At 40.1% G+C, this 27,348-nt stretch overlaps 1 protein-coding gene across 5 annotated transcripts in view; it reads left to right on the top strand.

Annotated features, from left to right (window-relative positions):
• The window catches only part of DIDO1 (death inducer-obliterator 1), an 82,362-nt gene that overhangs the window by 33,881 nt on the left and 21,133 nt on the right, over nt 1–27,348 (top strand). For all 5 annotated transcript variants that reach the window (XM_063146981.1, XM_063146990.1, XM_063146963.1 and 2 more), the window contains 3 exons: nt 2,252–2,458; nt 4,857–5,082; nt 26,377–26,863. In XM_063146981.1, the coding sequence (XP_063003051.1) occupies nt 2,252–2,458; nt 4,857–5,082; nt 26,377–26,863 (920 nt within the window). The remainder of the gene's footprint in view (nt 1–2,251; nt 2,459–4,856; nt 5,083–26,376; nt 26,864–27,348) is intronic.

Raw genomic sequence — 27,348 nt, 5'->3', positions numbered from 1 at the left:
TCATATGACATCTATTGCCTTTGCATAAATATGGGAACTACAATTTTTACCCAGTGCTGAGCTACGCCATCTGCTATATCAAATTTGTCTTATGCTTCAAATATTTAAGAACGTGGACCAGATTCTTAAAATTGTATGATGCTTCACAACAGTTGTGAAAACCACTCTGTCTGTGTTAGCTAATCCCAAAAGTTGCTAGTCTTTACTCAGGTTTCTATATATGGAAACGTTTATGTTGCAGTTGCTCTGGGGCTATTGTTTTAGAAAACCTATTAGAATTAATATGGAGTTATGGCACTTACATTTATAATGTCTAATACTGTGCCAAACTATAAATCTGGATGTTACCTCTCCTTGACTGAAAATGTCCACATCTGCTTGACATGTTATAAAATAAGATTTATAAAATTAACCAGCATAAATATTGGAGATGTGGTCTTCCTAAAGAAGATTTTGTCCATATTTGGTGATATTTATGGAGGAATAATCTTTATTATAGCTAACAAATGTGTGCGTGTCTTGATTACACATGTCCCTCTGTGTCCAATTGGGATACATCCACTTTTAATGAATAAAACACACTATGACCTAATTTAGAGTTTGCTAGAAGCTAGTTACTGGTAAATGGCATGTTTCAAGGGCTCCACTCCATTCTGGGATAGATAACAAAGCTTAGGAAGTAGCATAAATGGCAAAACGTGAAGAATAGAGTTGAGAGAAGGCAGACAAACTGTATATTGTTTTGGAAGTCTGGCTACCTTTCATTAGTATTTTTGGGAAAGGGGTAGCTCTAGAATAGTATAGAGTCGAAAGGGGCCTATAAGGCCATTGAGTACAATCCACAAGGACATTAACGCCTTTTTGTAGGATGCCTGTTTTAGAGTGATGTGTACCTGTTATTTTTGTTGATATTTTTATTTATTTTTATTGTAGTTGATTGTTGTATGTATATCAGTATACTTTTTTCATCTGTTTTGTGTGCATTTCACTGATATCTCTTGGCCTTGTTGGCCAAGCAAAAATTGTAGCTGCCCCAGCTTTTCTGAATGGAAAGAGGGGGGAGGGAGCATGCCCTGTTGGGCTTTGCTGTCTGAAGGTGCTCCACATACTTCTTAGTCCGCAGAATGTAATGCTCCTCTACCCCTGGTCTTTCCTAAAGGAAAGGCGGGGTGAGGGAGTGCGCCCTGTTGGGGCTCTGCTTCCTAAAAACAGGGATAAAGCACTATTAGGTGCTTCCCGCATCCTCCCAGTGCAGAAAAGGCCAACTTGATGGCAGTCCTGTTTGGCTTTGCATAGCCAAGGCTCTTTGCCTTGGCAACAGAGATGCTGAACAGTCCCCAGCCTTCTTCCCAACTTTGGAGTCGGGGAGAGGGTGGGGAACGCCAAGCAACTGCTCAGGTGATTCCTGCTGATGTCTCCAACTTCAAAGTTGGGAGGAGGGTTGGCTGCTTGGTGCACTCTGATAAGTGGTACTGTATTGAAGCCTATTAATAGAACATCGAAAAACTCAAGTGGATTGGATAGGTTGCCCAACTCCCCGCAGTGTGGGCAGCAGGTAAACTACCCAGTAGACTGCCACCCCCCCCTTTCCATTCACCTCAGCCTGAGCCAGGAGATTTTCATACCTTTCAGGACACATTTGGGGCACAGAAATAAGGGTTCAAGCTGACACCCTCTATTTCATGCCTCAAGCCTAAAATTCTATAAACAATAGTAAGACCAAACAGAAGACCAAACATGATAACACACACAGGTGGTTTAACGAGTGTGTGCCAGCCCCTTCTTCCAAACTGGAGCTTGTTACAAGAAGCTGTATCTTAAAAAGAAAATTTCTTGGATTTCTTGACACCTCAGAAGATTCAAATCCAGAGGAACAGGAAGCTTTCATTCTGTGAACTGCCTTCCATTCACCTTCCTAATTTATGTTGGGATGTACATCCAAAGCAATGGGCGGGTAGAAATTTTAAATAACAAAAACACTGAGTCTGAAAAGCTACTTGTGCACATGAGCACATCAGATAGAGATACAAACAGATAAATAATATATAAAAAAATGGATCATGACTCATCACTTCCAAAACTAGGTTGCTAAAGTGCTAGCAAGCCAAATTTCGGAATATGACATAGCTTTGTCAAATTGCCAAATAAGGGAGCTTTGTGTTCAGTATAGTTGTGTTGAATTTTTTTCCTGCTGTTGTGGAGGGCAAACACTTCTTCAAATTTTGTTTCTATTTCTTGTGCTATTCTTCAGGTAGTTGAAGAGCCTGAAGCAGCCAATTGCATTGGCCCAGGGTGTTCTAATGTGGCACAGCCAGGTTCTGTGTACTGTGGTCATGAATGCATTCTCAAACATGCTGCAGCCACCATGAAATTCCTAAGTGAAGGCAAAGAACAAAAAACAAAAGAGAAGACAAGATTAAAAGCTGAACGAGCTGTTGTCCTAAAACCTCAGCCTCTGGTAAGTCTGAATTGGTTTTGAAGTAAATAGTCCCTTCCATGCCCAGATATTTTTGGCTAGGAACAGGCTTGGTGAGGATTTGATTTAAATAAGCAAAATACGTTTGCATGGTAAAAGTACTCAAATTCTATTCAACGAAGAGTTGTACAGACTACTTTGGGTGCCTCTTCATTCATTTTCTCTCTGTTAATATTCTGTTTTGTGACACTGGTTTAAAAAACAACAACCCACACCTGTACTTTAAAGATAACCACTGAAACAATAAGGTATCCAAATAAAATGAAAAACAAAACTCCAAACCAGTAATATTAAAAGTGAAAACACAATCAGTACATGTCTAGCATAGACAGGTCCACAATTACAGATGAGTGTCCTATCCCCTGCGATTCCCATCATGCGTTGTTATAATCATTCTCTCTTGTACAATAGATTTGTGAACCGCCCAGAGACCTCCGGCTATTGGGCGGTATAGAAATGAAATAAGTAAAATAAATAAAATTGTGTTATTTATTTATTTATTTATTTTATTTATTATTGCATTTATATCCCGCCTTTTTTCCTCCAAGGAACCCAAGGTGGCATACATAATCCTCCTCTCCATTTTATCCTCACAACATCCCTGTGAGATAGGTTGGGCTGAGAGTCCGTGACTGGCCCAAAGTCACCCGGTGGGTTTTCATGGCTGAGTGGGGACTAGAACCTGGATCTCCTGACTTCCAGTCTAACACTTACACCGCACTGGCTCTTTCTTGGACATGAATAGCCCAGATAATAGTATAGCAGTTTTGCAATACATTTTAAATCATCCAGTAACAAATCATTATTATTGGGTGCACTGCAAAGAACATCCAATTTAAAGTCAGGCATGCTTTGCAGGCAGTTAAACTGAACCAGGCAACACTTTAGGCTGCGTCTGTCTTGCTAAAGCACTTCAGTAAACAGACAGAATCTGTAGCGAGCTTGAATGGACCAATGTATGTATTTATTTATTTATTACATTTCTATACCACCCAATAGCCGGAGCTCTCTGGGCGGTTCACAAGTAATGATACTTCGCATATAGGTAACACTTGTCCAAAGCCAGTTATGTAAGAACAAAAAAGAGCAGTACGGGATCATATTAAAAGTGTGACATTCTGTTACCAGCAGTGGCTCTCCGTGTCCGCATTTGTCAGCTACAAATGGAGATTTACAGCCGTCGTTAGTAAGTGAGCCAGATAAAATGCAGCAGGCTTCCTCAGCTTGAATGCCTGTGGAGTTGAGTGATGCTGTCCGGAGTCATTGAGCAGGTTCCTGGATGCAGGCAGAGTTCAGGGTCACAGTTCCAGGGGTCGTGATTTAGCAGGGAACCAAGACACCTGGAAAGCTGGATACACTGAACACTGAAGTGGGTGTGTTGTTTCCAGCGTCTTTGCTGTGCTGCTCTGAGCCCGTCTAAGCCTTAACCTGGCACCAGGTGACATCAATTAGCCCCGGAGCTTCCGTGCTCTGGCAGCCTGCTGACATTGATCCCTCCCTCTCAGTGACCTGTGTTCAGCTGGGGTTGGACGAGCCTTATGATCCCTATCATCATTCTCTGAGTCCACTAAAGGGGCTTCTGCCGGGTCTTGCCTGCTCTCTGAGAGTCAGGGCTCCTGTTCACCTTGGCCGCTACTCCCCTCCCCAGGATCTGTTGGAGCTTGCTCTTTCCCTTCGCCCTCTGAAGATGAGGACACTAGGGGAGTCATGACACTCAGAGGGCCCCTATGCAGGGTATGAAGGCAACATCCCTTTTCTGCTAGTTTGCCCTTTGACTTGTATTCATGGGCATAATGCCTCTCAGTATGAAGACATCATATTATGGCCCAATCACCACTAATAGGTCTATGCTCCAGCAATACTACAGTAACCCTAACACTGGCACTTTGAAGTAGGGCCAGTGTTAACTTCCACAGTGGAGGTGAGAGGGCTGTGGCTGTGTAAAATAACCTGATGAGTTTATGGTAGAAGGGATATTTGAACAGTGGTCTCCTGGTTCACTGCATAGTCCTTTAGCCACCGTTGAAATGTTTGCCCTCCCAGGTTTATCAGTTATTTTTCTCCCAACATATCCATAGTATACTGCGTTGTAAATGGCTGAGGCACATTCCTGAAGTGCTGTTGAGCTTATGAACTTTGATCATAGGCCTGGCCCTGGCGTTAACTGATATAATTTTGCTTTTGGAATTTTGCGCGGAATCTGCTGATCTGGCCGATGGTTCCCACTTGCTCAAATACGCAGTTTGAAATGATGGTGCATAATGAAATGTTTGCAATACTTTCCTAATATGTAACAAACTGTTTACCCCTCTCTAATCCTGTGCTATGATTGCTTTTATCATTGCAATATGTAGTGATTAAGGTTCTACTGGTTATACAGGCAGGTACCAAACCTCTCTCCATGCAGAAGAGACCAGCTCCTGAGAAGAGAGAGATTACTATGAAGAAAACAGTGGTGACAGCTGTTAAGACTGAAGCAAACACTCAGACAGTTGCTAAAGAGCCGCCCCCAGAAAGCAGCACACCATCCTGGGCAAGCGATCATAATTATAATGCAGTAAAGCCAGAAAAGACTCCTGCCATTTCATCATCACTGTTATTCAAATGTATGTATTTCACAGGGATATTCCTCTGCAATTTTCCTTGGGTCTCTTTCCGCTTTTGACCCTGCAAAATTAGAAAGGGGTTTAATGACTCCCTTTTTCCATCTTCAAAGATTTGCACACATATCTCTCAAGGAGGGTTTTGAAAGCTCATACATAGTATTGACAACTTGAGGTTTATCCTTGGGTTGTGTAAAAATGGCTTTTAATCTGCAAGTATATGTTTAACTTACCTTATATTCTTCATAGATGATAGCTATGTTTGTTCTAACAGAAGGTAGGTAACGATAAATATTTATTTCTTAGGATTATGCAATGTACATAGTAACTGTTGTATTCACTCTAATTTTGGTCCCTGTCTGCCTTTGAATTAGGAATTTCAAGACATCGGGGGTTCTAAATGATTTGAACAAATAATGTACATACGTACACAAACACAGCTTTTACTATTAATTTTGGGGGGAAATCCTCCTTCCAAGAATGTGACTTACATGAAATGATGTCAAGCGCATCTTAAATCAGGATGCTTGTTTCTTTAATCTATGTAAGCTGTGTGCTGGATAACCTCTCATCAAGGCAGAACAATAGGCAGAGAATTATCACCTTGTATATTATACTTTTTCAGTATTTGAAGAACATCCTTGGCATCTTGTTAGCTTAAAAAGGTAAGTAAATTAATGCTTTGTGATGGAGAAGTCATTGTTCTCTTAGGACCTTTTTACTGCCTTCATTTAAATATCGTTTCAGTGTAGGGTTTTGTGTTCTTCAGTTACAGTATGGCACAGGGAACAGAGTCAAAATGCTAAAACAGGTTTAAAACATATTTGTAAACCCTGATGTGAGGTTGTGGGCAGGTAACATTTGAAAAAGGCACGATTATTAGGTCTACTGCTAAAATAACTTCATATTTGTGTACAACCTCTCAATGCTTGCTTAACTCATTTAAGATTACTATCAGAAGATGGCCTTGGTGAATCCCTGGAGGAATGGAGTTCCAAGGCATGAGGAGAAGCCACTGAGTACCTCTTTCAGCCTGCCTTCATTTTGGGGGTTTGACCCACAAAGTGATGGTTCTTGTCTGACTGTAGTGGTGGGAGGAGAATGGCTTCATTTCTGAGGCATATGTAGGACCCAAAGACGTAATTAAAAACCTGTGATAGAGTTTTTTCTTTTCACCACTTTCATTAATCCAGACATCCACTGAAAGAAGTATACAAGCATTAGTAGTCCACTTGCCCACACAAGTTAGCCAGTCAGCCTGAAAGAAGGGATCAGTTAACTTCCTACTTTACAAAAGCTTCCCTACCTAGTCACCTCAGAGCTATTTTAATTGCCAGGCAAGTGATTGAGAAACCTAATCTCAACAATGTAATTTTCATATAAATTGTACTTTACCTAGTGCAATATCAAAACATGAGCATTTCCCCCCCTAAAATCTCCTAACTAGGGGAGATTCATGGTTGGAATTACCTTGTTGATATGGTGCTAAAAAAGGGACCATACTCAATTTAGTTTACATTTAGTGAAGAGCTTCCACCATTTCAAGGAGGCACTCCAGCTTGCTGTCAAGGTAAGTTTAATGGTTGTCTCAAAGTTCTTTGTATTGCTGCTAAATTATCAAATATAATTTTTTACATTAAAACGTCTCCTTTCTCCTTCAGTGGTGGAGGTTATTCAGGAGTGGAGCATTCGTCCCAATTGCTTGAAGGGCAACGTTATGCAAGATTTGTATTTTTGACACTATGTGGGTTGGGCAGGTACAGAAGTCTTGAGTAATTGATCAAGTAGGACCAGATCTCATACACGGAATTCTTTATCATTCATACACTTTCTGATCTCTGAAAGACACACTAATATTGTAGAGAGGGGTAAGCTCTACAGCAATTGGTATTTGAGACATGTCACCATACTAAGCTCCAACTGCTTTTCTTCTCTTTTTATTCTTCACAAGTATCTAAGATAACATGCTGCCTCTTTCTGCTCTGTACCTAGGGTGGGTACCGATGACCCCATGCCTATCTGATGATCTTTATGCTGTAGTGCTTGGGTATTGGCGATCATTTCCCTGAAAAACAACATTTAACCTCAACAGTCTTAAATAGCAATTAGGTTTAGAGAATTTCTTACCCACTGCACTAGTTCTCTTGCAAAATAGCTCTGAGTTACTCCAGAACAACGGCATACAGATCGGTCCACTCCAGAGTTCTGCTTGGTGACTTCAATCGATTCCTAGTGGGACATGCTACACTTCAAGCCAAGACACAGTACTGCTGTTCTGGGGCAATTTCAAATGGGAAGAATTAAGGGTGGTGACATGTGTAGTACTCTGGGCAAAACAAAACACTGGGTAGAGGAAGAGCCCCTTATGTTCAAGTACCAGGAAGGCTGATAGTAGACTTTTGGGGAGAAGACAGAGTAGCTCCTAATATGGTAGCCAAGTATCTTCCTGTTAATACCAAATTTAATACATATGTCAAATGACTGGAAGTAATACATACCTGCAAGCCTTGTAGGAAAGAGCTGGGAAATTGACAGGTCAGGTTCTGGGTTTGGATAACCAGTTCATGGCTAATAAGCCACCAACCCAGTCACAGTTTCAAGAAGACTATTGGAGTGTGCAGGAAGGCAGCTAGATTCTGGTTCCCCAAAACTTCTGTTGCATCTATTGTAATTGCTCGCAGGTGCTTAAGCATTAGAGCCAATTTCTGTGAAGACTAGAGTATCCTACTTCCTTTCTCAAGGCCTTAAATCATATTATTTTGGGTTGTCCCAGATTAGCTTTGCAACAGCTCTGTGAGGCAGGTTAGGATGAGAGTAACTTTCTAGCTGAACAAGGTTTTGATCTGAGTACCCCAATCCAACCCCCCAAATCAAGCTATTCCACACTGTTTGAATTGATTTACTTATCAATTTAATAGCAGGCAAGTTTATATAATCATACTTGCTTTATGTGAGAAGTAAGATGGAAAGCAAAATATCAAAATATTTAAAGATGCTCAAGGTACACAACTTCAACATCAAAGCAAAGCCAATAAACCACGATCTGTCTTGCTGTAACTATGTATATGTGTGTATTCTATGGTAGGATTTCTTACGCAGCATTTTGATATGAATCATTCGTGAATTGGACAGGATGTTCTACTTACTGTCATTCTGAAGGTACAGTGGTGTCATAATTCTAGTTTTGAGATGGCTGCAGGACAAATGTAGTCACAAAGAATCCAAATAATGATGGTATTGAGAATCCAAATAATGAAGCAAAGTGATTTATGGAGGTGTAAGATAGTTTTTTTTATTAGAGAATCAACTAATAAATCCCCGAAACAGACCTTATGCCACTTACTGGACAAGAGAAAGATAAAATTTCTGGATTTCCGTTGTCCTCATTACTTTGATTCTGACAATCTAGAATCAAAACATCAACGATACAATTTAAAATGTATAATTTCAACATTCATCTGCTTTTCCTATACATCAGGGAACAGAGGAATTGGTAGAATGATAGGCTGCAATGAAAGTTGTGATGTACTTCAGACTTTTAAAATGCCATTTCCTTGTGGCTTTTATTCCTCTTTGTAAAACTAGAAGTATAGGAGCAATTAGGGATTGAAAACATAGTAGTAGAATAATCAGTAGAAATGAAAAGCAGTAAAGAAATTAAAGGTTAAATCCTATGAATGTTCTTTATCGGATTGTTCCCTAAGGATCATAGAATCATAGAATAGCAGAGTTGGGGCCTACAAGGCCATCGAGTCCAACCCCCTGCTCAATGCAGGAGGTTGTGAAGGATGGGAAGTGAAGTCCCTTCACAGGCAAAAGAAGCATTAACAAAATTATTTTCTCAATGAAAGGTCCAAATTAATATGCAGTTACTAATCCAGCATGTAGCTAAGTTTATTTATTTACTTTTATCTTAAGGCAAGACTGTCTTTAGTGGAAAGGCAGGGATGGGATATGGGGAGAGAAGTATATAAGTTTGTTTTATACTGTTAACTTCAAGTTACTTTAGCATTATTACACTGACTCCTAGATGGATATAATATAGATGCTTCCAGAGAGCTAACTTGTGATACATATTAAGACAGTCAACACTAAAAATGGTAGGCAAGTAGCCAGATATACTTTGGAAAAATCTGGACCAACCAAGCATTATCTCGCCCTGTGGTTATTGCCGTTTATATGCCAAAACTTTATATGCCAAAACTTGACGCCTTAGTGGTCTTATTCAAATGTTATTATGCCCTTAAGAGGGAGACTATAATGTTTGCATGGTTCAATTCTGGTTAAAGCAGTTATGAGGTAGGTACCTTTAAAAATATATTTAAAAGGCTGCAGTTTTGTATATAACCAAGATGTAAGAGTTATGGTAAAGTAACATTCTCCCCTAAAACAGTTTAGGAACAGGTAGAATTCCTGTTAGAGTCGCTGGTAGTATCAAAGTGCTGTCATAAACTGCATCTGTGAAAAGCAGGAGTAATGAATTGGTGCTTGGAATTAGCTTGGGAAGGGGGAAAGGGGGGGGCTGGCTAAGTAGCCAAATATTTTATAAGACGAGTAATATTAATAGGAAAGGAGAGATTTTCTCTGGGGATCGTCTGTTACTCAGGCTTTCTTTTTTATCTAAACACTTAGGGTTTTGCATCTTAGAGCAATCATAAGACTTTCTGTCATGGAGCAGGTGTAAGAAACTACAGATGGAACACAGCTTTTCAGGCATAGTCTGGGATTAGATAGATATAAAAAGCAAGGTATGCTGCAGAATTCGCAGAATCAGAGGTAAGTTCTCATCTGAGTGAGATTGTGCAAGAATGGAGGAAGTGAGAATGATGATCCAGCACAGTTAGCAACTGGAGCTTAATTGCTTGAGGGTGTTCTGTGCCTCCCTCTCCAACTCTTCATTAATCAAATACTGAAGATAATGGAAGGGTAATTACATCACTAGGCATAATATTGTTTTGTATTTTTAAATCAATATTTCTTTAAGCCGGTTGAGTAACTAAGTAGAATCTTCCTCCCCCCTCCCAACCAAATAAAAGGGGTTCTTCATGCTGGTGTCTCATATTTCCAGTATTAGAGACAATGGAGCAGATCCTGACTGCTGGGGTGGCTTCTGGCTGTGCCTGAAAACAGTGAATGGGAGCTGAAGATGCCCTTCGTGGAGCTACATCTTCAAGACCTGTCCAAGAAGATTTAAGCGGTGGGATGCACCACATATTGCAGGGGACGTGTATAAGCTGCAGAGTCACCCATTAATCTGGGTTGGGGAGGGAGTGTGTGTAGACTATTCTTATCCCACAGGCCAACTACTGAGATTCGGAATATCCAAGGAAGACATGCTAAGTTGAAACTCCCCGAGATAAGTTTCAGTAGACCTTCAACATCAGGGCCTGCCAGTCTGATGCCCCATTTGCCATCTTGGATGATTCAGAGGAAGAAAAGCAATCTTGAAAACTGCATCCTTACTGGCCGCTAGTAGGTCGCTGGTGACATATCTGGTAAAAGTTCATCACACTGCACCTCACATTCATCCAGATGAGTTGAACACTGACGTTCATCACTCTGTATTTTAGAAAGGCTGTAAGAAACGTGCAGACATGAAGCTATGCCTTTTATCTATTTTATGCAACACTATGTATAGAGAGTGTACAACTTCCTACAGCCCCCTTTTTGAGAGGCTGGAAAAGAGGTTTTACTTCCCTAATGGCATCACTTCTAGATGGCTATGGTTCAAAAAAAAAAATGTCAATTTGCTTTTATTTCAGCTAGTAGCAGTATGCTGGCACAAGTTATGGGAGTTCAAATCCTGATTGTAGGCAGCAGTAAATAGTTGTGGTTCATGTTTCAAATGGGAATGAATACAACTGAATCTGATCTAACCTAGAAAGTGATCATGGGTGAGTTGAATTGGGCAAATACTCATTGACATGTCTAATTCACTATGTCTTTTATAAGAAAATCCGGACATGTAAATAACCTCTCAGAGTTGGTACCAAGTCTGAATTGATGGGTAGTGAGAGGAATGGACAAGACAGTACAGTTGAGTTTTGAAGGGTGGGTGCACTATAAAATGCGGGAAATGGTCCAGGTTATAAGAACAAAAGCATAAAAGATAAAAGTTGTTATATACAACAGAATTGAAAACGGATGGATCTTTCTTCCTCTAAACAATTCCTTATCCACCAGATAAGGAATTGAGGCAGATTTTGGTGACAGGTCTAAGAAAATGTTCAGGGCCACAGGAGGGTGCTTGAGTGCCTTTCAAGCATGCCTCTTATAGGAGCTTCTGATGCTCTGCAGTGTTGCATGCATCTTCCAACAGTGTGACCATGCAGAGGCAACACTTGAAGAGCTACAGTTTGTGGTAAGTAACCCCTGCGGAGTGCCTACAGCACCTGCTTGACTTAATACAATTTTTCAGCCGTGTGAGAGTGCATGGAATGGGCTTGTTTTTGTGGGTTTAAAATACCCATTCTACAAGAGTTCAAAGCCATCTTTCAATTTGTGGGTGGATTTGGGGAGTTCTTTATTCTCCCCCGCCCCCCCGTTAGTCACTTCTGCAGGAATATCTTCATATTCCATCCATGTAACAAGCTTCCAATTGACTTCAGTGGGTTGAAAATTGCTTTAAAAAAAGAAAAAAAGGGAGGCAATTCTATAACAGAACTGTGTTCTAGGATAGCCTTTAAATATAGTCAGTACCTAAAAAAAAATATGGCCGGAAATCAAGTAATACCAGGGTTAATTAGATGCATTCCTGCTCCTGCATGTGAAAGCAGCACATGAAAATGTCTTTCAGCTTTGCTCCAGGAATAGCCAGATGGACCATGCAGTGATGCTAAGGTCTGCACACATTGGTTTTAAAGAGGCTCTGCGTTCAATTGTAAACCATTATTTCAGCGTTGTGTTTCAGTTTGCCCATACAGCAAAGGGCACAACCTACAGTAAGAAGTGATGGTCCTGGCTGGTTTTTGAGATGCGGGTTGGGAATAAGACCAAAATTATCAGCACGGCGAGAAGTTGAAATGGTCTTCAGAGATTCTGGTCTGCTGCATATCTCAGTACTCCCAGCCGCATACAATGGACTGCGTGGGGACACACAAGATTCCCTCAAACCACTCATGAGGAATTAATCAAATCATGTCAGATACATAACAGAAGTCTACAATATGATACATCACTTGAGCTATGACAAACTGAAAAGAGCACAATCTGTGTACAATTCTCAGTCAACTCCTTGAGTGGCTCATGTTGAAAATCCTTAAGATGCCTCTCATCTATCAAGAGAGAGATTTAATCCTGCTGCTCATATTACCAATGCAGTATGGAAGCAACCAAAACAAAAAAACTTGAAATTCCATTTACACAATCTTAGGAAAGTGCAACATTGAATTATGGCATCACATTGCCCTTTTCTAGCTACTGACAGTGTGAGATCAACTCTACGAGTGATCAGTTATGCAATGTTTATCTCGCCACTTCACCCCCAGCAGCTAGCCTCAACTTATTTTTGCCCTATTGCATAGTTGTTATAACTACTAATAGTTGTGTGAATTTGCTGAAATTCAAACTCTGCTATTTCTGGTACAACCTGCTTTTGTGCGCACAGCTCTCCACACAATTTGGGATGGTGGCTGTAGCCATAGCATAAAGAGAGCATTATATTCATACTTCAGTAGCAAAACCAAGATACTTTAGGACCCCTGGCCTGATCTGTTACAGAAAACTAAGTTGTGTTATTCACTTCAAAAAAAGAAGAAGCTTTTCTTACTGATCCTTCCATTCAAGGTTCTTTCAGTAATTCAAAGTTGCTGGATATATTTGGCAATTTGCTTTATATTGCTTCAGATAACTAATTTTGCATATTTTCTGTGAGCAAAGTAAATTATTCATAACGTAAAGTCAAATATAAACTGATCTGCCAAAGTGGTAATAGTTCACTGAAGACGGTTCAACTTGAAATAGGTTACATGTTTTGATAATGCAAAACAGCAGGAAAGAACATGAGGAGCGGAACAAGCACTGCTAGAGGACTGAATTCCCTCTCCCCTGAAGCCTCCCTCCTGCACCCTCCAAATCTGTTGATCTGGAGGATTGGGGGATTGTTTAAAAGCATGGGTTGGGGGTGGTGGGCTTCCAGGAAATAGGAATGGAAGGGAAACTCCTGTTGTGTAATGTGGGTAGCCCATGGTATAGTTGCAGGCTTGTAGGTTGTGACAGATATGGATTGTTCTACTGAAATAATGCTTTTTAAGAGCTTACCTGTAATCATGAGGACTAGAAATCATATTAATACATAAGCTGCAATTTATTGAAATCTGAAAAATGAACTGGGTGTGATGCTGGCCCAAATTCTGTAACTTTTAGCCAGGCAGTAAACTTGTCCCTGTGCAAACTTGGAAATCATTTTTAATCGTAATATTAAAATAACCCAAATCTTAAAGCAATGAGTATGCTTAAGAAGCCATCTCTAATGAATAGGAATACCAAGATGTAGACCTGAGGACAATTTAAGTTTTACAGCTTTCTTGTGAAGGCTCCCCTCAGATACTTAAGCTATGTCAACCGCTCTTGGAAGTTGGCATAATATTAAAATCTCTGCTGTTGCCTGTGCAGGCTCATACTTGTGCATTATTCACATAACAGTGCTGTACAGTGGTGCCAGTGGTTTGACAGACAATACAGGCCTTAATGACTGCTTCATCGGGTATATACATGAGTCATGCACTTAAGCCATTTTCAACATCGGAAGCTAGTGTTAAATCGCACAAGGTATTCAGCATTTCACTGAGAAAAGAGCTCACTATTCTCCCTTCACTCATAAGGCATTGTTATTGATATTTTTGAAAGGAGGCATGGTGGAAAAAATGAGCCAGACTCATGCTGCAGCTGCTAATATTGCAACATTTCATTTCATGTTGCTACTCAGTATGCGATTGCAGTCCACAGTAATACAGAGTTAATTATATTCATGTCACTTTTTTAAACGTGAAAAGGAAGTTCTGGAGGAAGACACACACACCCTTTAAAAAAAAAAATAGTGTGCCCACCAGTGTAGGATGTTCAAACCCTTTCCTGACAGCTCAGTGTGGTTAGCATCAACTTCAGCAAGGGTTCACAATGCAGAATTGATAGTTTTGGGGAGAGAAGGTGCTGATTACAACTGCTCTCCCCTTCTTTACCATCTGAAGCCAAATCGTTTTAACAAAATAATCTGGGCCCTGAATTAAAGATTCTATTGAAGATGGCAGTGACCCTGCTGGTTGCTTGCTTCGTTCAACACAATGACCATGTAAACTAATTCTATGGTTGGAATATTGCACATGTCACAAAACTGGAATGGCAAATGAGTATTGGAGACCCAAAACTGCAGTGTCAATGGCAGTAATTTTGCTGTGCGTGTGTCCATCCCCTGCCCCATCAATCAGGCTGGAATTTGAAGTAAGTTTTCTATTGAAAATTCTTTGGAACTGATGGAAGCATATTTGGAACCTGTAGATTCACCGATCAAATTTAAATGCTAATTATTCTAATAGAAAAGGGCAGATTTCCCTACCAAAAGGCAACATGTTGAGCAAATCTTAATATCCACCCAATAAAGCTACACTGAATGTGTTGAACCTATTTTATCAGACTCCCTTGACTACTGCTGCCTTGTCAAATTTTGGGGGCATGAAAAGTGGCCACATAATCCAGGTGACCCATTTTTCAATGAAAGATTGGCCTGTGTACCTTTCTAGGTTGGGCAAACCAGCAGTATGTGATTATGTGGCCATGCTGGTTGAACTAAAGGGATTCTCTTCAAATGAAAAGGCACAACAATAAACTGAAAGGGTTGATTTTAAATCTCAAACTAAAGTAAACATGTAGATTTTATTTAATACACTCCAATTTGTGCATGCTTAATCTAAAGCAAATAATTTGTGTCCTGTGTTGAATTAAGAATAGGCTAAAGGCTGCACATAAAGTATTTGTGTGCAACAAGCCTATGAATGCCTTATGTGCCAGCTAATAAGCAGACATAAATATATCACCATGTTGCTATGAGAGATGCTATTGCATTTAAGAAATTGTACAGTATAAACAAGCCCTACTTATTACATTTTGTTAGCTAGGCAGTATAGAACTTCTGCGACCTTTAAGATCCCCATCTGCCTGCGATTCTGAATATGAATTAAGCCAAAAGCTGCTTCCTACAGAACCGATGGTGAGTGCATTATTTGTAGAAAGCCAAGAGTAAAATCCTTTATTATTTGACACTTCAGTAGTCTAGCTCTTCCTGAAGCTAGGGAAATGTAAAACCTTAGTGCTATACATCCCAGTATCACCATCATAAGAGATGGAGCCGCTTCTCTAGAAAAGTTATGTTTGTAAGCTCAAACATTCGAGACACAGCAAGTCTCAGCTATGTTTCTTACAACCCAAACACTGCTGATTTATCAGACTATCTTCACGCAGACATTTGATCACACATTGGAAAGTGGTGGCAGGATGGAGGATAAGTTCTTCCTGCTTAAGGGCCACAAACTCCTCACATCTGAGGTGGGCACAACTGACAGCAATGAAATAGTGTGGAGGAATGCTGTATTTGTGAAGTTCCAAACAACTCTATTTTAAGAAAGCTAGCTTTGTGGAAGTTTGAGAGCCCCAATGCTTTTAGAGTCACAGTGGGATGAATTTTTAGTTTTAAATGAAATAGAATTCTCTCTTGAATGTCAGCAAATTAAATTTAGTGGCCACTTCCCCTCAGGCTGTATGTGCACTTGCATCAGTGCTATGCTGACAATTTGCCTGTATAAAGGAGGGGCTGCTGGATTTCTGATGATAGGTGCAAGCTTTGTCTGGACATTGTACTAAACTATGGCTTAGACATGGAAGATCCTGGTCACGTCCCAGGCTTGTGTGCACCACTCACTCTTCCTCCAGCCACACATCTTTCTGTTCCTGTTTTGATTAACCACAACTTTCCTTGTTGTATGAACCTGGAACTGTGGCTAATCTAAACTAGTTTGTTTCAAACTAGCCAGTTTTGTAATCCATGATTTCAAGTTGAGTTAAGAACTACTTGTAGCTAAGATTAACCACAGTTTGCTGGATTCGGATGGCACAGGAAACTGGTTAATCGAAAGCAGAAGTGAAGATGTGTGAACTCGCAGGAAGGGGAGTGTATGAGCCTGGAAGCAGGCTTGGCTTGTTCACATGTCACTTAATCATAGTTTAGTGTGATGTCCGCACAACCATAGTCATGACTTGGGCAGGATCTACACTACTGCTTTATAATGGTATTGACGACTGTTGGGACCCATGACACATTCCATATACCATTTTCAAACCACTTTCAAAATGTTACCTCCTGCTTGGTGTAGATGTGGCCTATGTTTGGGGGCCTAGTTAGCATCAGCCACCCTAAGATGCATATGTAAAACTGCACGTATGTGGTTGAGTCTTGTGAGAAGTGCCCCTGCCTTTTAGCAATTGTGCCCACATTCTGCTTCCTGCAGGGGCTAACGAATGTATACACAGTTTTGTTCCCCTGAGTTGTGGACTGTACTAAACCAGCCCTCAGTGCAGACTTGGGGAAGGAGATTGGGAGTTGTTCATCTAAAATAAATGCCTATATTTGTGTTAATGTAGTGTAACATAGCCTTAGGTACATAAAAGGTAAGGGCAGCTGTGTTGGTTAATGAGGAAAAATAAATCCTAAATCCGTAGTTCAGCTATAATTTCATTAGGCCCAACCAAAATGTCATTAAAGAGTACAAGTTCTAGAGTTCTCCAGAATTCTTCATCAGGAAAGGTAGTACAAAAAAGCAGGGCATGGGGGTAATCTGAACATTAGGTCAGATATGGCTGTGAGGTCTGCACTTCAGACCCAGTCTCAAAAGTGGAGACTGATCATATGCTTAGATAGTGTTAGCTTTGTTACAATTTGCACAAGAAGATATGATTAATCCCACTATGTGCAAAGCTTCCTAGATGGTAGGTAACCAACCTGAAGCTCAGGTGCCATAAACAAATGTGTGGCATTGCCTGGAGAGGATTGTCTGGATCCTGTGTAGTGCTGTTGCCTGCTTCTCAGCACAGCAATCTACAGGTGAAAAACACCTTGCACTGCAGGGACTGTAATGTGTACAACAGTGACACTTTCAGATGAGATGTGTGGTCTACTTACCTAAAAGACTGGCTACCACTGAATAAGCATTAAAGTTCTGAGACAGAACTAGTGCTTGTAGAAGGCAGTAAGTGAGTTTAAAGTCTTTACTTACTTTTCCATGAGGCCTGATTCAGCTGAATATTTTTTCAGTTGATCCAGTGTGGTTTCTGCATTTTATTTGATTTTGGAAAAAGAACAGAGTAATTCCTTTGTGCTCTTAAGTTTATTGTAAGATCCCTTCAGAAGTTTTTCACCATTGGTGTATCTCCAGTAAACATAAAAACTCCTTCAGGAAATCTTTGGCTAATGCCCACTACGAATTCATAACCTTTTCCAGCATGAAACGAATCCTTCCTGTGCATCTTGAATCCCTCACTGATTTAATACAGGTCACTGAAGCCTACATCTTTCCTGAATGGCGAAAACAATGCTCTTCTGTGTTAAGTCTTAATGGCAATGAGCAATCCTTTGAGGTTCCTTACCTAACGTGAGGTTGAGTGCTGTACACCAGTAAATTTGGATTTTTTTGTTTTGTCGCACCTTTAATAGTCATTGGAATCGCTGACTATGGACTCTTATTTTCATAAGTCATTATCTTGCATATACAGGTGCAAGTCTGAGAATCTTGGCAAGCAAATAACTTCTCTCCCCCTGCCCCATTGTCCGGATAGATGGAGTTGTTTACTCACTATGGAGATGATCCCATTATCTTGATCTGAACATTGGCTGGGACAGGTTGGGGTTTGCCCTTATGGCCCTAGCTGGTCTTGTCTCTCAATAGCAGCTGCTTGGTGAGACGCTTACACACTGAGCTCTTGGGAGGCTCAGCCCACATAGCGCCATCAAATAGTTCCTCTCGGCTCCCCCTTCAAACCTCAAAGCTTCCTGCCAACTGATCAAGGCTGACATCTGCTACAGCTGCTCTTTGTGCTCACCTACTCTGGGCTGCAGCTCTGCTATTAAACCGGTCTTACAATCCCCCACCCCCACTTCCTGAACAGCAACGCAACAAGCCTGCAAGCAATTTGAGACCCCGTCTGTTTGGATTTAAAACAAACAAACAAAACTGCATGGTGCCTGAAGATCGCGCCTCATTTTCCTCTGCCCTGCTATTACCTTCCAAGAGACGAGATGTGTATGGGTGTGCGTGGGAAGGGGGGGGTATGTATGTCCTAGCAACACTATTTCCAAAGATTTGTACTTTCTGCAGTAATGCACAAGGATGGGCAGCAACAGCAGCAAAAGTGAAGAAAAGTACACAGGATGCAGACAGCCGCTACCTACTGTCATTTCTCCTGTTGGGACTTGGTGGCCCACTGTTCAATAGCCTGCTCTAGTGACATGTCCCCAGTGTTTGCCCAGCTACACCTCTTGAGGTTCCCCCCTCCTTGTTTTGAAATAAGCAGCTTTGATCTTCTTAAAGCTGGATATCCAGCTGTTGATCTGCTCTTTCTTTAAACTTAATGTATCCTGCCCTCAAATAGGGCTTTTAGCAGTCTCATGTCCGAGAGACTGATTCTACCTCATCTGGTGATTCCAAACTTCCATCACATCCTGTCATTCTTAAAATGTAGCACATCTGATTTGAATAGTGGAGGAACTTTAAAGAGGAAAAATATTTTCCTGCAAATCTCTATAAAGACCCCAATAAGAACTGCAAGTTTCCTTACCTTGTATGCACATGCATTCCAGGAGTTATCTTGGGGACCTGCTTTTGATGATGAAATAGAGAAAGTTTGGAACTTAACACCAAACACATTCATTTCAGCTTTGTGTACATAAAAAGGGAAATCATTTTACACAGGAACAGTTGTGGAGTCTCTGATTTCTCAAGCAAAAGCAGGCTTGGTCCGGTTAATTTTTGGGTGTAGAGACAAGTAACCACTTTTACTAACGGCAAGTTTGGCTAGCAAAAATAACATCCATGCCAGTGAAGCTCGTTAAGTCTCATTCCTGCATTTCTAGCATCTGAGGAGAGGGACCATTGCAGTCCTGGGAGGCCCCTTTCCTGTGACTGTTCAGTTCTGTGTGTGTTTTAAAGCCCAAAGGGTGTCTTAGGACTACTTTTTAAAATACATCTCTACGAAGGCAAAAACAAGCACATTTTTTAAAGAGTGCTGGCTAACATTTTCTGCAGTGCTGCATATGCTTTAGAATTTTTGAAAATTAGATTGAACAGAGTTGTGGTTTTGGTGAGATCCTCTACTAAACTCCCCCCCAGCCCCCCCCCCTTGGACTTCAAAGATTTTGTCAGGCATGCAATGCCCATACAATTTCAGATGTAATAAATTCAACAAAAAAGGTTTAGAAATTATTTAAAAGACAAAACAGCTGGGCTTCTTGAGTGCTGTAATTTATGCCCAATATTACATTCCTGAGTACATAAAGCTCTGCTTACTCCATGCTATTTTTATTTATTGCAAAATAAGCTGTGATTAGTAGTAGGATGTTCCAATTTAATTCCCTGAAGGGTATCATAAGATGCTGTTGGTGAAGGAGCATCAGCATAGAAAATTGGGATGAGTAGAAAAGGAAAAGCAAGCTGTTGGAATTCTAGTGGGGCAACAACAGCTGTAACAAGCATGTGTATGGAGGGATGTTACTTGGGGGACAGAATATTCTGTTTCAGTACCAAAAGGCATGGCTTCCATAGGTCCTGACCAGACTTGGGCCCTTTCTACACCTAAGGATTATCCCAGGAAAATGGAGGGATCGTCCCTGCCTGCTCCCAGGATCCCCTGTGTGTCATTTGGATGCACAGGGATGATCCCGGGGGGGGGGGGGGAAGGCAGGTGTAGAAACAGCCTTGGTTGAGCACATTGAGGTTGAAGTGCTGGACCTCTGATTTTAATGAGTCTAATAGGAAAGAGTGAAGAAGTGAGCTGTTCTTGAAACAACTAGTAAGGTAAAGCTGGGCGGTGGGGAGTTATGGGAACATCAAGTTTAAAATATTTATTTACTGATTTAAATAACCATGGCAGTATCATGAACTTGGTTATATGCTAGTTTAAACTTATTTAAATGATAAAATATTTGAGATTTAACTTTGAACCATAGCAATTAGAATCAGATTTCTAGTGACCTGTTTTTATTGAATCACTGTTATAGTATGTGGATTATTTACAATGGAATTCAATGATCAATATGCTAGCTCAACATGAAAAGTTGTGCTCCTGTCACAAGCCAACATTGGACATTGTTATTGCAGCAGAATTGGCATGACAACAACAGGTACTGCCAGTGGATGACTGAGTGTTGTCAAGCATTGTTATGGTGTGGCACAGAATTCAGTGGAGTGGGATCAATGGATGTTGAAGTGGGAAGCCATCTGAGTGCAACATCACTAGCGGTGGGTGCGAACTAGTGCTGTCAGGCGGCCAAGATGTCTCAGGGAAGGTAGCAGTTTGTGTAGATGCAATGGCAATGGCCACCCTCCCTTAGTGTAGGGTTTAGCATGCACAATTGTGTGACAAGATTGTATAGAGATGTGTATAATAAAGGTATTTTACCTGCCAGACTTTGTGTATCTGGCAATTAAACATGCCTAACCATTGGTAGCAATCTTTTATAATGAAATTGCAACTGAAAATATAATTAGGAGGTTCATCAGACGAGCATTTTATCACAAGCTCGCTACTGCCCACTTACGGATGTGCGCACGTCCTTTAGACAACATCCGCCTCCTGCACACCTCCCACTCGTTTTTCCGTCACAAAATAGACCTCCCCAAAATCCGACTTTTTTAAAACATGGAATGTGACGTAATCTGCTGCATGCAGGAAAAGCGGCACAATTAAAATGGCTCCTAAATGGGTCACGTGGTCTTTGCTTACTTCCTCTTTCCCCTCAGGGCAAAAGGGACAAATGCGCGGGTGGAGAAACAACGGTAAGGAAACCCGATTTCCCCCCATGTGATGACGCTCTAGATGGGGTTGGCAAGCACAGAACATTACCCTTCACCCACAGCAGCACAAACCACTGTGGGTGCTACCTTAGATTACATACGTACAAATAAAGGTGGGAAGCAATTCCTATGTTTGACATAATATTTGCCATGTGTGGGGAGGGGGTAAGATAAAGGATTCCAAACTGCTGCACAGTATCTTGAGTTTTTTCTAGTGCTTAGATATGGGAAGTGATGTAAACATAGGTTCTAATTTATTTGTCTTTGTGAGTTAATTGCATTTTGATAATTGCTTAGGTGATTTATGCCAAGGAATCCCTTTTCCTGTAGCACTTGGATTGTCTAATTATCTTTTTTATTGCCACACAGAATTATACACACATTAATAGCAAACAAGTGAGCAGATCTCCTGTTGCATAAATGTCTGTAGAGTGTCATGCTTATAGTGAATGGCAAAATCTAGACAGTCATATAAAGTATATGTATAAGTAGATAAAGTATAAGTAGATAAACAATGTTATTTCAGGCAAGGAAGAAGGGGACAGAAATGGTAAATACATTATTCCATTTGTTTAGTACAGTACTATGCATGTTTAGTTAGAAACAAGTCCAATTTGTGTTCAACTTACTCTCAAACATATGTATGGTTGCAGCCTTCGCTCCAATTATGACTAGTTTCATGCATAATTACAATTTAAGGGGTGTGATATGTAAGAGAAATGCGACAATAAAGTAATGCTATTGTGCAATGTAAAGTGGATATCTATTCTTTTTAAACTATTCATTTTACAGTCCCACAGTTAAGCATAGCCACAGCAACTAGGTCTCTCCCTATATTCAGGTGTTCAATTTTAGAAGTCTTGTAGCTCTTAATTTAGGCCCGTTCTCATCGAGGTGCTAAAACTTTCTTGTCTGTACCACTGCAGATGACTGAATCTTCCTTTATGAAAACAAAAACAAATAAAAACTCTACGCAGGAAATTAGCATGTCAGGGAGAAGGCAAAACTAGGAACCTCCCTGATACGTAATTTTTTGGAAGAGCATTCAGTCGTGAGAGTCTCCACCTTTAGTCTTTAACGATACAGCTCAGAGACAAATGCACCACCTCAGTAAGAACTAGGAAATAGTTCATAGAGTTAATTGACTGCTAAAATGCAGATTAAAATTGTGTGATTTCTGCAGCTGGGAATAATTATTTTAGCTTATTGGTGTAGCAAACATGGCTATAACATCTTTTTATTTCTACTGACTGATTTCTGCTTTCCATGAGAGGGTCCAGCATAGTTTTCCAGTATTTAGGTTGACCCATGAATGGAAGAGAAATGTGTCAAGATGCTGAAACAAAGATTTCCAAAAAAGGAAGTAAGAAAGAAGCCCAATGCTTTGCAACCTATTTTAATTTTAAGGCCTTCTTCAAGAGGTTATGAAAACATCTGCAGAAATTCCTGTAATGTCACCTACTAAATTCCACTAGCAATTCAGGTAGAGCTGTACAGGAAATCCACACTGAGAAGAACTTGAGCAAATGGAATAATGTTGAGCTAGAGCAGTGTTGAATATATTTAGTGCCTCTGAAAACTGTTCCCCCCACCCCCACATCAATGCAGTCCCTGCCACATACAGGATCTCATGGACAAGCTTTAGTGTGAATGAAGCTTTAGATGCAGACAGCTCCAAAGCCATTTTTGTGACTGTGGGAGAAGCAAAGTATTTCTGCAAGGTGTCTGTGTTTAGACAGCTTCACACTGCAGTTCCTCCAAATGATCCTTTACCTCAGCTTTAAGCAACCTGGTGCCCTCCAGGTTTTTTGTTTCACAACTCTCAGCAGTCCTGACCATTGCCATTCTGGCTAGGACTGATGCAAGTTAAAATTGTACCTGCTGTACCTGTTCTGGCTAGTATAGATGGAAAAAGTGACTAATTGCCATGTGACAAGTTTATGTGCAAAATACCTTGAAGGATCCTTTTACTTAGAAAGCTCAAGCAATTATTTGAGGCATATTATGACACTAACATGTTGAGTAAGTTCACGTTCAAAATATAAACTTGTTTCATAGAGGTCTTCAAATTAAGATGGTAACGATCTGTAGTGACACACTTAGTAAAAGATTACAGCCGGGATCCAAAGAATTATGAAACTTGGTCCTTTTCACCCAGAGTGGCTTTGTATTTCCTGAACGGCTGTGCCCCATGCTGCATGGCAAAAAGGACTTTTGAAACTGAGGGGAGTGTTGGAAGTAGGTTCTTTTCCCCTAAATGTGACATGGAGGTCAGCCACTCAAAAGCAAAAAAGTTAAGAATTTCACTGGGCTAGCAGAAGCCCACTGAGTGAGCCTAAGCTCTTTGAATCCACATTAATGAAAAATGGCTTGGAGAAGAAGAGGGGAAAAAATGGTAGTCAAAGTTCTCTCTACTGGCTATTAAAAATTAGTACAACTTTTTAAAGTATTAGGTAAGCTATACATAAAGTCATGTATATCTATCTTGTCTTAAGGTCACACAATCACAAGACAGAGAATTAAAGTAATTTCCAATTTTTGCCAGCTCAGTATTATCCGCTTTGCCAAAAAAGAAAAGAAAAGATGAGGCAGCAATCTCTTCCTTTTGTGGCTGTTTATGCCATTTTGCAGAACACATGTTGCAACAGGAATATATTCAATAAGCAAATCTCACTAAAGTGGGCACATCTGGATCAACATACATTTTGAAAAGCTACCTATGCTACTTCAACATTATGATGTGATAATCTATTGCTCTTGATGTGAAACCGATGCAAATAATATATGCTTACTCAAGGACTATTAAAGGCAGAAATAGAATTAAATGTTACTATTGAAAAGTGTAATTCCCTATTAACTAGCCACTTCTAATTCTAATTGCAAGTGCAGATATCAGTGCCTCCTGATGCCCAATCACTACTGTAACAGTAAGTGCATGTCACTTGCAACTATCTCATAAATTACAGATTACCAACTGGATTTAGTGGACTTACCACAGATCCCACCGAGTATGGTTAATATTGAATGCAAAGTTCTGTATGTTTTTCAGTCTCTCACATTTTCCAAAGGGTAGTCTTGTTTGTCTATTGCATCAAAACAATCCAGTGGCACCTTAAAAACTAGCACATTTATTCTGCATATGCTTTTGTGGCGTACAGCCCATTTCATATTATGGATATGCATACCCTACATATATGACACTCATGTTATTAACAGTAGTGATTCACAGTGCACTTGTTAATAACATTCAGTTAACATGTAGTGTGATTTTAAAAGTACTTTATCCCAATACAAGCTTCTAGTGATGGAATTGAACTTGTCGATGATTCGAACTAATCGCCCTTTAAAGTTTCTTGGCTCCACCGTGGCCATTTTAAGATCAGCGACAGTGTCCTGGAAGGCTGAAGTGTTTCTCCCACTGGTTTATGATTAGGGCCATTTCTAATGTCAGATTTGTGTCCATTTATTCTATTCTGAAGTGACGGGCCATTTGCTCTTCTGTCAGCAGTGCCATTCTGCATAGGGCAAAGATCACAATGAAAGATGAGCAAGTGAATGAATCCCTAATGTTGTGGGTGACATTATTAGGTTTTGTAATAGTGTTTCCAGAGTAGTTGTGGGGACAGAGCTGTCATTTGGTTTTGTTGTAGGGTCTGTCTCACATAGATGGTTTGTTCAAGATAGTGACACCTTGCTAAGCCTGTGAGGTTAACAAAAGGATAATGCTACCTTGTGCTTGAGAGTAAAAAGGCCTTGTGTAAAAGAAAAAACAAACCAACAAACCCACAATTATAAGATTTCTAATGAGTGGGAATAGAGTAGATTTCTCATGCGATGTTACTTCAGAGATCATATTTAAATATTGATGATGAATAGGTTTCAGATGTGTATTTAGAAATTCCTTGCAAATAAGATGTTTAGCTATAAAAATGATAGTCTGTACTTGGGGTGTGGCAAATAGTTACTGGAAACTCCATAAACAGAAGAAATAGTTTACACTGCATTCTTCAGTCTGCCTATCGTTGGCTCCTATTCAATGCTATTTCCAACACTGTACTTCTTTGGTCACAAACCTTCCCAATTATTGTCTTATACTGTTCCTCATTCCACCTGTTGTCCCAGCCTTCCTCCATTGTTAATGGAGTTATTTCCTTATTTTTTGCTAAATTTTAGCTATTGTATATGTGTACCCCATACACCTTAATTTCCCTTTAAGCAGAAACTAAGCCTGGCAACTTCATGATCACAGTTCAAGGTCTCTTGCCAAGAGGCGGGGTGTATTTATAGGAAATTGTTGTGATCATAACATGTTATAATCCTACAAGTTTCTTGCTGCATGTGTGCTTGATATGAATATTCTGGGCAGTTGTGGGCGGTTGTAGCCCTTCGGCATTTGTACAGGTAGCAATGAAAATGATGGATGTTACAATGAAACTCTTCATATGTTTTTATGGGCAAATTTCTGAAGTGCTCCTGCTGAAATTATACTTGCTGAGAAACACAATATTTATTTATTTATTTGATTTATAGAACACTGATAATTTGACATATTTGATACAAGTGGAATAGATGTGTGGGATAGATAGAGGTTCCCCAAGCTGGTGCCCTCCAGATGTTTTCAACTTCAACTCTCATCAGCCCCAGCCAGCATAGCCAATGGTTATGAATGTTGGGAGCTGAGATTCAAAACATCTGGAAGGCATCAGGCTGGAGAAAGCTGATTTTAGAATGTGTGTATTTTCCCTTGTTCCTGCTCAAAATCAGCTTGTGGGTCTGGGAATAGAACAGGACTATGGGGCAGTTTAAAACATTCTTGTAACTCTTTGGAAAAGAAATAGGAGTAAGAAATGAAAGAGTTCAATAGACTGAATTTTAATAATGGTCTTCTTTCCTTATATTTGTGTGTGTTTTAATGTTAATCCATGTGTGCAGTCTTTGAAGATGGATCTATTTTTATTTTGCAAAGTGTAAAAAATATACAGATATGAAATAGTTTTGCTCTTGTGTGTATGTGTGTTCTCTCCTTTGCTGTATAATTATTGTCTTTCTTATTACTAAACATGGTGAGAATCCACTTGCCCCAAAGAAGATCTCAGTAGGGCTCAGCAGATCCTTGTTTTCTGCCTCCTCTCCCATCAAAATCAGTGGGTCTAAATCATGCCAGTTGTTAAATTTTTGTTACCTGTGCCCAAAATATCATAATTTAGATAGCACATTTCATTATGCTTTGTTCTTTTAACAGCACAAAAAGAAGAGCGGAAGAATGAAGACAAACCAGCAGAATCTTCTGCAGCATCAAAGAAAATTATTGTATCAAGTTCTGCAATTGAGAAACAGATGTCTTCCCAAACTAGAAATCTGCCTCAAAAGAAACCCACTGCATTTACTAGTACTTCACTAACTAAGCATCCAATTAAACACTCTGCTGCAAGCTTCAAAGGGGTAATACCTAAGAAGTCTTCACTTTCAACAGGTCCAGCTACATCAAGCAGTGTATCATCATCAAAGCCTTCACCTCTGTCTTATGGTACATCCTCAGTTTCCAAAAGACCAATTGCCTCTTCTAGCATGGTTGGAGCACATAAGAGGCCCATGGCGTCTTCTGCTTCTTCTTCGACAACTTCCTCAGCTTCGCAAGCAAAATTAATTGCAAGTGCCAGTCAATCACAACCTAACTCCCAAATTCGTCAAAATATACGGAGATCCCTTAAAGAGATTTTGTGGAAAAGGTACGATTAGTTCACTGCAAAATCATCCATATATTTTAGGATAATTTTTATGTTGCCACATGAATAGTATAGAGTCATTAACATTTCACAACATTTTAGATAAAGTATATGAAATAAGTTTCATGTTAATATTTGTGAATATTTCTACTGAGACAAAGATTTATTTTATTCAGTGAATACTATTTTTTGTTAAAGGTTTCCGTTAAAGGTTTTAAATGTCATTTAAAGGCCATTTTAAATTTCTGTCTTCAAACTTTTATTTTAACACAGAAATGCTGTATTCCCAATATAGAGGTAGGCATGTGTATTTCTGTTGGCACCTTCCTGCTTTGACAGTGCCAATCGCCACTTGTTCCAAATTATCCTCAACACTTCAAGCAGGAAAACAGTTCGTTAGGAACATAGGAAGCTGCCTTATGCTGACCCAGACCTAGTGCTGAAAATGCTGGGTCTGTCTAGCCCAGTATATTCAACACAGGCTGGCA

This window comes from Elgaria multicarinata, chromosome 1 (assembly GCF_023053635.1).
Source record: "Elgaria multicarinata webbii isolate HBS135686 ecotype San Diego chromosome 1, rElgMul1.1.pri, whole genome shotgun sequence".
Taxonomy (NCBI): domain Eukaryota; kingdom Metazoa; phylum Chordata; class Lepidosauria; order Squamata; family Anguidae; genus Elgaria; species Elgaria multicarinata.
The sequence above is the reverse complement of the archived record's forward strand: the minus strand, read 5'-3'. Positions and strand labels throughout refer to the sequence as shown.